Source organism: Varanus komodoensis, unplaced genomic scaffold (genome assembly GCF_004798865.1).
Source record: "Varanus komodoensis strain SLA01 unplaced genomic scaffold, ASM479886v1 scaffold107, whole genome shotgun sequence".
Lineage (NCBI taxonomy): Eukaryota > Metazoa > Chordata > Lepidosauria > Squamata > Varanidae > Varanus > Varanus komodoensis.
This window is the reverse complement of record NW_025335305.1, coordinates 683,219-695,247: the sequence shown is the minus strand read 5'-3', so window position 1 is coordinate 695,247 and position 12,029 is coordinate 683,219. Positions and strand designations below refer to the sequence as shown.

The following is a 12,029-nucleotide window of genomic DNA, read 5'->3' as shown; positions in this document are numbered from 1 at the left end:
GCCCATTACCTCAGCCAAGCACCAGTTCAGCACAGCCACTGTCTCACCTGGATTGGTGGAAAACGAGAGGTAGAGCTGGGTATCATCAGCATACTGATGATTCCGCAGCCCACACCTCTGATGACCTCTCCCAGCGGTTTCATGTAGATGTTAAACAGCAAAGGGGACAAAATGGACCCCTGCGGTACTCCATGGCATAGCTGCCATGGTGCAGAGCCATAGTCCCCCAGCACCACCTTCTGGAATCGGCCATTGAGATAGGAGCAGAACCACTGCAAAGCAGTGCCTCCGACCCCCAATCCCGCTAGCCTATCCAGAAGGATACCATGGTCGATGGTATCGAAAACCGCTGAGAGGTCCAGAAGAACCAACAGGGACACACTCCCCCTGTCCTTCTCCCTGCACAGGTCATCGTACAGGGCGACCAAGGCAGATTCAGTACCGTACCCGGGTCTGAAGCCGGACTGAAATGGGTCCAGATAATCAGTTTCATCCAAGAGTGCTTGGAGTTGTCCCGCCACCACCCGCTCCAACACCTTGCCCAGAAATGGGATGTTGGCCACTGGTCTATAGTTAGTGGCCATCTCTGGATCCAGTGACGCTTTCTTCAGGACCGGTCGGACTACCGCCTCCTTTAAAGGGGCAGGTATCTGACCCTCCCTCAGAGAAGCGTTAACCACTTCCAAGATCCAGATCCCAATCCCGTGCTTGGCGTTGTTTATTAACCAAGATGGGCAAGGGTCCAATAGGCAAGTGGTGGGACGTACTCGTCCAAGCACCTTGTCCACATCATCAGGCCGCAATAACTGAAATTCATCCATTAATTTTGGACCAGACGGCAACATTGGTATCTCCCCAGAAGCCCCTGAATCACTAGTAGAGTCTAGCTCGTGACGAATCTGAGCAATTTTCTCCCTGAAATGCTTGGCAAAGTCGTCACAGCGGGCCTTCAAGGGTGGAACCAGATCTTTCTTAAGGCCAGGGCGGACCAGGCCTTGTACCACTCGAAAAAGCTCCGCCGGACAGCATTTTGGGGCGGCAATGGAAACGGAAAAGAATTTCTTTTTCACCGCCCTCACCGCCACAGCATAGGCCCAATAATGGGCTCTTAAGTGTGTCCGGTCAGATTCATCCCGTGATCTCCTCCACCTACGCTCTAGCCGTCTCCCAGCCTGCTTCATCGCCTGCAATTCAGGTGTATACCAAGGGGAAGAGTGGGCTCTGCCTGGCGGGAGAGGACGCTTAGGAGCGATCGTGTCAACTGCCCTAGTCATCTCCCTGTTCCATAGTTCGACCAGAGCCTCAACAGGAGCACCAGTCTTGTCAGCCGGAAACTCCCCCAGGGCCTTCAGGAATCTGTCCGGATCCATCCAGCTCTGGGGGCGGACCCACACAATCGGGTCCGCAACCTTACAGAGGGAGAGGCCGCTCTCAAGCACAAACCTCACGAGGAAGTGATCTGACCATGATAGGGGTGTCAGACATAAATTCCTCACCCTCAAACCACCCTCTTCCTGCCCCGTCGAGAAAACCAGGTCCAGAGCGTGTCCATGTTCATGGGTCGGGCCTGTGACATGTTGAGACAGCCCCACGGCCATCATGGAGGCCATGAAGTCCTGAGCCGCCCTGGTCAGACCAGTCTCGGCATGGAGATTGAAGTACCCCAGGACCAACATCCTGGGGGTCCTCAACACCAGGTCTGAGACGATCTCTGTCAGCTCAGGCAGGGAGACTGTTGGGCAGAAGGGTGCACGGTACACCAACAGAATCCCCAATCTGTCTCGGTCGCCCAACACCAAGTGGAGGCACTCCAGCCCTGGTCTCAAGGGGACTGGAAGTCCCATGAGGGAGATGGAGGCTTGGTAAACCAAAGCAACCCCCCCTCCCCTCCAGGCATGGACGGTGCTGAACCAGATACCCGGGCGGGTACAATTGAGAGAGGGCGACATCCCCCCCCCACTCCCACCCAGGTCTCTGTTATGCAAGCCAGGTCGGCCCCCTCATCCACAATCAAGTCATGGATGAGGGAAGATTTATTGTGGACTGACCTAGCATTAAGCAGCAGCACCGTCAGGCCCGAGGGGCGGTTGACAAGACTACCTGGAACCCTCTGGCTGGGGGCAGAACCAGGAGGAGGGACGGGTGTCAGCCATCTGTCCCTCCTTCTTCTACGCGGACACGTTAAGCCCCCACTGCTGTAACGTCCATTGCCCGTGACCACCCCAATGGCGGCACCCACACGCTCCCCAGGAAACTCAACCGTCAACATGGCCAAGGACGACTCCATAAAAACAAATTAAAATACAATAAAACTTTAAAACAGTAAAAAACTCCCCATCTACCCCCCACGATACAAAATTCCACCCACCGACCTAGCCCCCTGCCAGCCCAGCCCTGCACGGCCACAAACGGCGGCACCGCCCTTTGGCCGCCGGCCAGAGGCTGCTGGCCCCAGGCCGTGTCTGGCGGGTTAAGCCGGCGCCTGCCCACGCGCCCCGCCCCAATCCAGCGTTGCTCTCACCGTGGAAATGTGAAACTTTCCACAGTTTGTCATATGGAACCTTCTTCCTGCCTTTCTTCTTTTCGTTTTCCCCTCTCAGAGTTGCCAAGCATGTGACTGAAGGTACTGGTGAATCATTCGGCAAGCAAGTCAGAAGACAAAGCATTAAAATATGCCTGGAAACAGGATATAAAAAAGTAACCACGGGGCCTAGTTTGCCTTGCGGTGGCAAAGTTGTGTTTAGGTGCCATCCTTTCACTGCCTGTGCATGTGTGTGAGTGGCAGGGTCCTGCTCTAACACGGGGTGGGCACAATGCAGGCCAGCGGGATCTCATTAGGAGTCGGGCCACAAAAGACACGCATGTCAAATGAAAGACTTGTGAGCCCCGGAATTTGTTTTCTGTATCGAACCCAAACCCAGTCTTTCCACACTGAAAAAAAAGAAGCCACTCCTGGTTACTCCAAGCCGTCTTCATTTCAGAAATATAATTTAGGGTGGTGGAATCAATTTGTGGCTGTTTTTCTTAAACAATCAATAACCCAATAAACAAAGAAACGTGTGGATCTTAAAGACTTATTCTGGCCCAAGCATTTGTGGACTATAGCCTACTTCATTAAATGTACTGAGTGCGACTGTGAGCTTCAGTAACAGCCGCCCCTGCAAGGTACACACAGAGCGCTGTGAGTATGGAGAACTGAAACCAGTGAGGTGAGGAAGGGGTTGAAACGTGAACATACCAGCAGTGATACTTGGAAATTCTTGGCAATCTGTTCTAAACCACCCAGAGATCTGCCAGCAGATTCAGTTCTGCCTTCTGCACACAACTGAACTGACACGTATTATTAGTATTTATATTTCTATACTGCCTGTAGCCGAAGCTCTCTGGGCAGTTTACAACAATGTGGTAGAACTATTTACTTCACTCTGTCTTAAGACTCTGGACATATGGAGTTCATGACTTCAATGTCAAGTCAACCTGTCCACCCCCTCCTCTCCCTCAACCATTTTTGGCACTCTGCCTCATCAGAAGTTCTTGAAAGCATGTCCTCAATTTTGTGCATTATATATTACTCTGGTGAGTCCAAATAAACTTATTGTTGGTGGATTCTTATATTATCACATTAAGAGCAGCCTTTCTCAACATCTGTCTCTTAGAAAAAGACTTGAAATAATGTTCATGTCTCAAGGAACCTCTGCATAAAAATTTATGTCTCAGGGAAACCCTACATAAAATGGTAACAATGGACCCTTTATTCCAATTTTGGCACACTTGTTTCCAATCAATTTAAACATTTATCACTATTATGCTAGTAAGACCATAGAATCATAGAACAGTCGAACTGGAAGGGGCCAAAGGGCCATCGGGTCCAACCCCCTGCTCAGTGCAGGACTCGAGGTTAAAGGCATCCCTCTCAGGATGACTGAAATGAGGAAATAATTTGTGTGCGTGTTTATGTTCTATTATAAACACAAATACACACCTGAATGTGAAAACACAATGTTTATTTTTACAATTTTTCGCAGAACCCCCAGTAACTATGCGGAACCGTAGGGCTCCAGGGAACCCTGGCTGAGAAAGGCTGCATCATGGGTAGCACCAGCCTTTCATTACCCTCCAGATCTGCTGAACTACGACACCTATTATCCCTGGTCAAGTGTAGCCAATGAATAATGGGAGTTGTGGCCCACAACATCTGAAGGACACAAGGTTGGGGAAGGCTATTCTAGCAAATGCCTAATCCAGTGTTCCAGGGTCTGGAAACTTAACTTGGGTTGGGTCAGATGAGCCCTGCTGCCCAGCTCTGTGCAGGCTGGGTGATAAAGGGGCAGGTCAAGCGGTCTGCTGCTTGCTCCCCCATGGAAGATGGTGAGATAACAGAAGAGACCTCCCCCTCCTCTGTTGGTGCTATAATCGCCTTCTCAGTCGGAAAGGAAAACGAAGGGAAATCCCCACCATTATCTCCAGTCTGATCTCTCAAGCTTAGCGCAAAGCCACAGGCCTGCTTGAAAGGCTTACCCAAGTTAGCTTACAACATGCCATATATTTCTATGCAAGTTTACTTAAAATTTAAACTAAAGCTTTTCAGCAAGGGTCTTTGGTCAGCTAGGGACGGTGCAGCAATGGGGCTGCCTTTGAAAATGGTTCAGAGACTTCAGCTGTTCCAGAACAGGGCAGCAAGATGGTTAACAGGAACTGGCTTACAGGAACACATTACTCAAGTCCTCTTCCAGCTGCGCTAGCGGCCAGCTGAAGTCTGGACCCAATTCAGAGTGCTGGTATTAACATTCAAGGTCCTAAGCAGCTTGGGGCCAGTTTGTCTGAAGGAATGTCTCATCCTACATGTATCTACCTGGTCCCTAAGGTCATCTTTGGAGGTCCTTCTCTGGGAGCCTCCTCTAAAGGAAGAAAGGAGGGTGACTACCAGGAGAAAGGTCTTTTTGGTTGTGGTACCCCAGCTGTAGAATGAGCTCCCTAGAGGTGTGCCCGGCATCTACTGTGTATTATTTTCGGTGCCAGGTGAAAACCTTTTTATTTTCCCAGTATTTTATTAGTTAACTTTTAAACCTTAGTTTTAATATTGCATATTATTTTGTTATTGTTTATTTATCACATTGTAAGCTGTCCAGAGACCATTGGTATAGGATGGGATAAAAATAGCCTAAATAAATAATCAAATAAAATATTATCCTGTATACCTCTATGCTGATTTGGTTGCAACTGCTGTGGTTTTATTGTCTTACATTAGCTTTTTCCTCCCCTCTTTCTCTTGTGTGTATTTTTAACTTGCATTAACTGCCCAGAGAGCCCCGGCTATTAGGCAGTATAAAAATGAAATAAATAAATAAATCGGGAGAGACCATTCTAGTTCCTGCAAATTCTACTAAACTGATTATGGGGTTCATTAGAGTTATAGGGAAAGGGTTTTATTTTAAATGAATAATTAAGCATAAAGACAATGTGTTTGACATGGGATATTTATAGTTATTGCTTTATAAAGTGTTTTTGAAACGTCCCTCTTAAAAGAATTATTTAAAAAGGAGTCACCTCCCCACCACTATTCCCATGCTTCTTCCTTTATGACAGCATGCACAAATTGCAGTTTTCAAGCTATGTTTATTCTAGTGGTAATAATCAAATTACTCATCACTGTGCCATGGCTGAATAGCTTCTTTTATATAATCCCAGTACTTCACTTGGAACAGGAAATACAGATTTCACAGTCCAGAATCTTGTGAACTGCAAACACAGTCTCTCCGGACTGCTACACACGCTATCCTGGTTTGCCAGTAATGCCAATTCATGTGGGAACACATGTATGGCTTCCTACTCACTCTTCATTTTTGCTTTTTCTGTGTTGGGTCTGCTATGTTAAGCAACCCAGGAGTGCCCTGTTCATGCTTTGTTAGTTATGATTTCTGAAATCAACACACTGGGTTGTTCAGGATTAAGCAACCCAGAGATGGAATCCATGGTTTCTTTGTTTGAACTTACTGTTCTGCCTATAGAAATCAGTGCAGAAATCCTGCCTCCCCTGCAAAAACAAACAAACTAATACAGAATATTGCCTGGCTGCTGCTAAGAACAAAGAAATATTGGTGTTAAAGAGAATCTGGAATTGCACCTCATAGTACAATTATTTCTTTTAAGTTCTCTTTGTTACGTTCTAATTCTGAAAAAGCATAGACATATCAGGGTGTTGAAAAGAAAAGGAATTAGAGGGCCGGTACTGTGTGCGTTTGTTGCAATGACTTAAAAACTCTGAGTGCTGCCCATCACAGTGCTGATATTAAACCACGACTTGCTTAAAACTCGCAGCAGTGAAAGTGTGACAATGCATCGTTATGAAATCTACTGGGCAACCTTTGAAAGGTTCTGCTAAGCCCAGGGCCAGCTTGACATTGTTATCTCAGGTATAATACATGCTGGACAGACAGATGGAACAGTGAATCAGTGGGTGAATCACAATGAGGGAAAGCAGAAGGCCCCTTGGCAGGCCAAAGCAGCCAGGCAAAAATCTCAGGATGCCGCGTAGGCTTCTGAGAACTCTGCTAGGGACTCTTCAGCAAACATCCCCATACAGACTCAACATGCACCCTGGAATTCCCTGCACCATTAAGCAGGTTTCACTCTCAGATGGGCAGGGAGTCATCCATGCTAGAAGCTGAAGAAACCAGACTAAATTGCTGCTTTCATCAGGGTGGTGGCCTTATGTTTATGGCAGTTGATCGCACCAGAGAGAAAAGCCTGCATAGGAGTGGCTTTCCAACTGCAGCTAGTGCCAGGATTGACTTTTAGCTGCTCGGGAAGTCCTTCTCTATCCTTCTGCACTTGACCACGTAGCTTGGTTTAAGTCCAACACATCTGGAGGGCACCAGGTTGCAGAAGGCAGCATTAAGCAAACGGATATTTTTTTCAGAGGTGAACCCTGCACAGCTGGGCTCCCTTCCCAATGTCCCCAGAAATGCCTTGGTTCCCACTCACTGTCAGGGGAGCAATTCTTAAATTTAGAGTCAGCAGCAACATGACCTGATGAACTATGACACCTCAAGCAGAATTCTGCTGTTGTGGTCAAGCAGTTCCTGCCCTGCTGTCTCCAGCAGCCGAGTTTCCTCCTTTGAGCAAACACAAGCCACAGACTGTTCTTTTTGAACATTTTCTTTATTGCTCAAGTACAAATCACCCAGAATTGATCTCTGAGCATGCAGAGAGAAGTTCACTGCACCCAATCTAGTGTGCACTTCCGGGAACTCTCTTTATGTGCCTGGGCCCCATACCGTTCCACGGGGTTTCTGGAAGGCGAGCATGCATCCTCTCCATGTGCCGCTCCTTCAGTTGAGCCTCCTGCTTCTGCTGACACATCATCATGGGGTCAGGAGAGGGGGGCAGTGGCTGGTCTGTATCTGAGAATTCCTCATCCTCAGAGATCCCTCCATTGGCTGTACGTCTCACACGTCGTTCCCAGAAACTGCAGAGCTCGGCAAAGTGCCTGGCCTTGAGATAAACACCCCTGCCTCTGTGATCTCAGAACCCTGACCTAGCCCATCCTCCCCAATCTCACTGTAATTTGTTTCACATTCTGATTCTGAATCGCCTGGGATGCAGCCAGCAGTCTGCGAGAATGACTGCCCAAGACCGCCACCCTTCTCACTCCCAACATTTGCCTTGTGCAAATGCATCAGCAACAGGGACTAGAAGGCCAGAGTGCACAGCACCTATTCTGGCCTGCCTGTGTGGGCTGCCTGTATGCTTCCAAGTCCAACTCAAGGTGCTGCTTTTAACTTATGCAGCCCTGCATGGCTTGGAACCAGAACACCTTACAGAATGTCTCTCCCAATCACTGACTGTCTGTACACCACAATCAAGAACTGCGGCCTGCCTCTAACTGCCACCTCTGTGAGACGCTCAGTTGGAGACAACAAGGGCCTTATCAGTGGTGGCCCTCCAGTAATAGAACACCCCCCACACTGGGGCCTACCTGGAACTAACCCTGATGTCCTTTTGGCACCAGGTTAAGACTATGCTCTACAACAGGGCATTTAATCAGCTTACTGGGGCATTGGCAACTGTTTAACAGGTCTTATAACTTAAATGGGTAAGTCATTGTAGTTTTTTAAAATCTGGATTTAAATTTGTTTTTTAGATTTTGTATCATGTTTGGTTATGTTTTACTGTACTGTGTTTTTACTGTATTCTTACAGGATTTTATCTGTTGTTGTGAACTACTAGAGTTTTGGCTATTAGGCAGTACAGAAATATAAACAGTAATAATAATAATACTGTTAAATTATATTGTTGTTTTATGCCCTAAGTAAATAAATAAATAATGGTTATGATAATAGTGCCTTCCCCAAAAGTTCCAGGTGAAGTGTTAAGATTTCAAGAGTCCATGCACCGCTGTGAACCATCAACTCAGTTCTGAGGGTATAGACAATCTGACAGGCCTGTTTGCACAGATCTCCAAACACAGCTAATTCCTCTATCTAAAGGCATTAGGAAGTAGTTGTGACTGCAGGGCAGACAGAAAACCAGCTTATAAAATAAAAATAGCAGGCACATGGTTGGGACAGGAGTCAGAGGCATGAGAACAAGAAATAAAGGAAACCAAGCTGCAAGAAACTCCCCTCCAGAGGCATCACAGAAGGCTGTTCCTCCAGAGGAAACTATTCATGCTTCTAGGCCTGCTTAATTCCAAAGGGATGTGCTCCATGGCAACACACAGAGACGCCTAGATTCCATCTCTTGCCCTTCTCTAATCAGGTATCCTCCAGATGTTTTTTTCTATGACTTCCATCTTCTACAGTCAGCAGGACCAATAGTTAAGGACCAGAATGCCCTATGTCCACAACACAGTGTAAGGCAGCCCTCTCTAGCCTCATGCCCTCTGGTTATTTTGGCTTTGAACTCCAATGATCCTGGACTGGTCATACTGGCTGGGCCTGATGGATGCTGGAGTCCTAAATATCTGAAGAATACCACATTGGGAACAGCCATTCTAGAGTAATTAACAGTGCTATACAACAGCTGTACTCAACCTGGTATCCTCCAGATGTGTTCAGTTAAAAGTCCTACAGTACATGACCCGCAGAAGGCAGATTTCCAGATGCTTTGTACTAGTTCCCCTATACTCAGCACTAGTCAGACCTCACCTGGAGTACCGTGTCCACTTCTGGGCACCTAAGTTTTAAAAAGATACAGAAAAGCTAGAAAGGGTAGAAAGGAAGGCAACAAGGATGATTCAGAGACTGGAGGCAAAGCCCTGTGAGGAATGATTGAGAGAACTGGGCATGTTCAGCCTCAAGGAAAGAAGCCTGAGGGGAGCTGTGAAAGCACTCCACAAGCACCTCAAAGGTGTCACAAACAGGGCGGAAAAGATCTTTTCTCATTCATTCCAGAGTGCAGGAAAGGGAATAATGGACTTACATTAAAATAAACCAGATTTAGACTAGACACCAAGAAGAATTTCCTCACTGTCAGAACAGTATGACAATGGAACCTGTTGCACGGAGAAGTTGTGGGATCTCTCTTGCTGGAGACAAAAAGCATCTGGACACTCATCTGAGTGGGATGATGTAACTTATTTATTAAAAGTCCTCCACTGAAAGTCTCAGTGACACAGTGTCCTGCAGCAGCAGGGGGCTGGACCCAGTGGCTTTCTGGCCCCTTCCAACTCTTTCTATTCTATGACAGATATTCTTGATGGTTTTGTAAACTCTTGACAGACCACCTAAATGGAGCTCTTGAACAAGACATGGTATGTAGACCATAGCTTAAAAAACACTGCCTGAGAATCTTTCAGTTGATGTAGTTGTAGCTACAGTTTTGACCATGTCCTGCCGCCTTGACACCATTTTGGAAAGGTCTTCTTGGTTGCTTGTTTTGTCTTTCTTGTGCTTACTCTTTCAGATATATTTCAGGCTATTCTAGCCTCTCTCAGACAAGAGCTCTCCAGTTGTGTAGCTAGCTAGGGAATTCTGGGAATTGTAAGCAATTCCAATAGTCAGGAATGCTGGAACTTCATTGGTCATAGCTAGCCAGAAGATTCTGAAAACTGTAGGTCAGTCCCAAGATGCATTTTAACTCCTCTAAAAACCGAACCAGACCAAAACCAGGAGCAAAATGCATGAAACTGAAAACATTTTTGGACATACTGAACCAGGCAAGTGGGGTTCTAGTTTAGGACTCCCAGAATCGTCACAATACACATAAGAAAGACACTCCCCTCTATGTTGATCAAAATGTTGCCTATATTTTGCAGCCACAATGAAAAATGTTCCTTAAAGTAGTACATAAGATAAAAAGGACTGCATTATCATTAGTAAGAATGATGTGGGTTGTAGCTCAACATATCCGGAGGGTGTAAGGCTGAGATGGTTACAGTGGGTCATCAAATAATTTATTCTTAGTCTATTTTCATGCCACCTTTTCTCCAAGGGACTCAGCAAAGACTCTTACTTTGGCTTTCCTCATTCCCTCTTCCACATTCATATAAACATTTCTGTTCAGTACCAAATGGATCTATCTTTTTACCAACACCACACAAACACACATTTTACAGTATAGTAAATACAATGCACTTTGCATTCAAATTAACAGTGGGCTCATAAGCTCGTAAGAACAAACATAAATTAAAATAATCCATATTTCACTCATAGGCTTATCTTTAAACAGATTGGAGAAAGTAACAGGAAAGCAAAGAACAGCTCTTTTACCATCTGGCACTGCAACAGTAATGCACTTTCAGTGATCTTTCATAAGCACCCTTACATTAAAAAAATCCTCTTTATTTTTTCTACATCAATCCTCAGATGCTACTAGCTCCTCTACAGCAGCTTAAACACATACACATAAAATATCAATGGAATCCTTTCAAAAGGCAAGCCAGCTTCAAATGGAATGACAACACCTTGTTTCTTTCTTGTGTCTGGGTACACACACACACACACCTCAGGGTGGGGAACGTTCAGCCTGAGGGCCAGGTGAATTTAATTCCCCAGGAGCTCTCCACTCTGCCAGGGCCTGCCAGCCAGTAGAGATCTCAGTTGTCAACTACTGATGAGATGTGTTCTGAGAGCATTTTAGCAAGCAACATCGAATATGCACAAAGACACCACACCAGCATTTCCTAAGGGAAAAGTCACTGAAGAGAGTGACCAGTTCACTACCACTCCTATAAGGTATTCCAAGCAACCTTAGTAGCCAGAAGTTTGGGGGAACGCAGCACTTCAGCGTTGCCTTGAAGGCATCACAATAGTTTGATATATTCATGGTGTTTATAATGCAAAAGCAAAACACAATTACCCAGTCCATAATCAATAAATCAATCGTTAGCATTTCACCGCATTTTTTTTTCCTTTTGGGTCTATGGATGTTCATAGAAAAGGCCTTCCACCTGGATGACAATCCCCATCACCCATGGCCTAGCTGGCTGGGGCTGCAGTCCAAAACAACTGGAGGGTACTAGGTTGGGGCAGGCTGGTTGTAGAGTGCTAATCTAGCGACAGGAAGACCCAAATTCAAACGCCCACTCTGTCTTCAAGCTCAGTGGGGGAGCCTGATCCAGTAACGCTTTCCTGGGCTCGCTCACTTCACAGCAATAAAGGATGAAGTGGGGGAGACCCCGCACACTGCCTCGGACTCTTTGAAAGAGAGACAGGAGACACAAACAAACAAGGCAGTTTATGCCAGCAAACGAGGCAGCTCGTGCGCGCCTCGATCGAATGCCTCGATGCCACCAGACCGGCTGTTTTCACCCGCTTTGTTACGGCTCCGCTTGGGCGGGGGAAACCCAGCCAGACCGGTTGCCTCAGCCCATCTTGGAAGCGTCAGTTTCGTTCTGCGCCTCAGAGGTGGGAAGGACGGAGGCACGGACGACATCCGGCTCCGAGTCCATTCGCCCGCGTACCTGGTTCGGGGAGGCCGCTCCACACGCTTGCCAGCAGCAGCCGAGGCCCAGAAAGAGGAGGGCGAGAGGCCAGAGCTCCCTCCGAGCGGGCTCCTGCCTGGCGCTCATCGCGGCGAGCGCTACC

At 47.0% G+C, this 12,029-nt stretch overlaps 1 protein-coding gene across 1 annotated transcript in view; it reads right to left on the bottom strand.

Moving 5' to 3' along the window:
• Window positions 1-12,029, bottom strand: part of NEU1 (neuraminidase 1) — a 23,105-nt gene extending 11,076 nt beyond the window's left edge. The window contains exon 1 of the mRNA XM_044419713.1: window positions 11,906-12,029. Within this exon, the coding sequence (XP_044275648.1) occupies window positions 11,906-12,013 (108 nt within the window). The 5' untranslated portion in view covers window positions 12,014-12,029. The remainder of the gene's footprint in view (window positions 1-11,905) is intronic.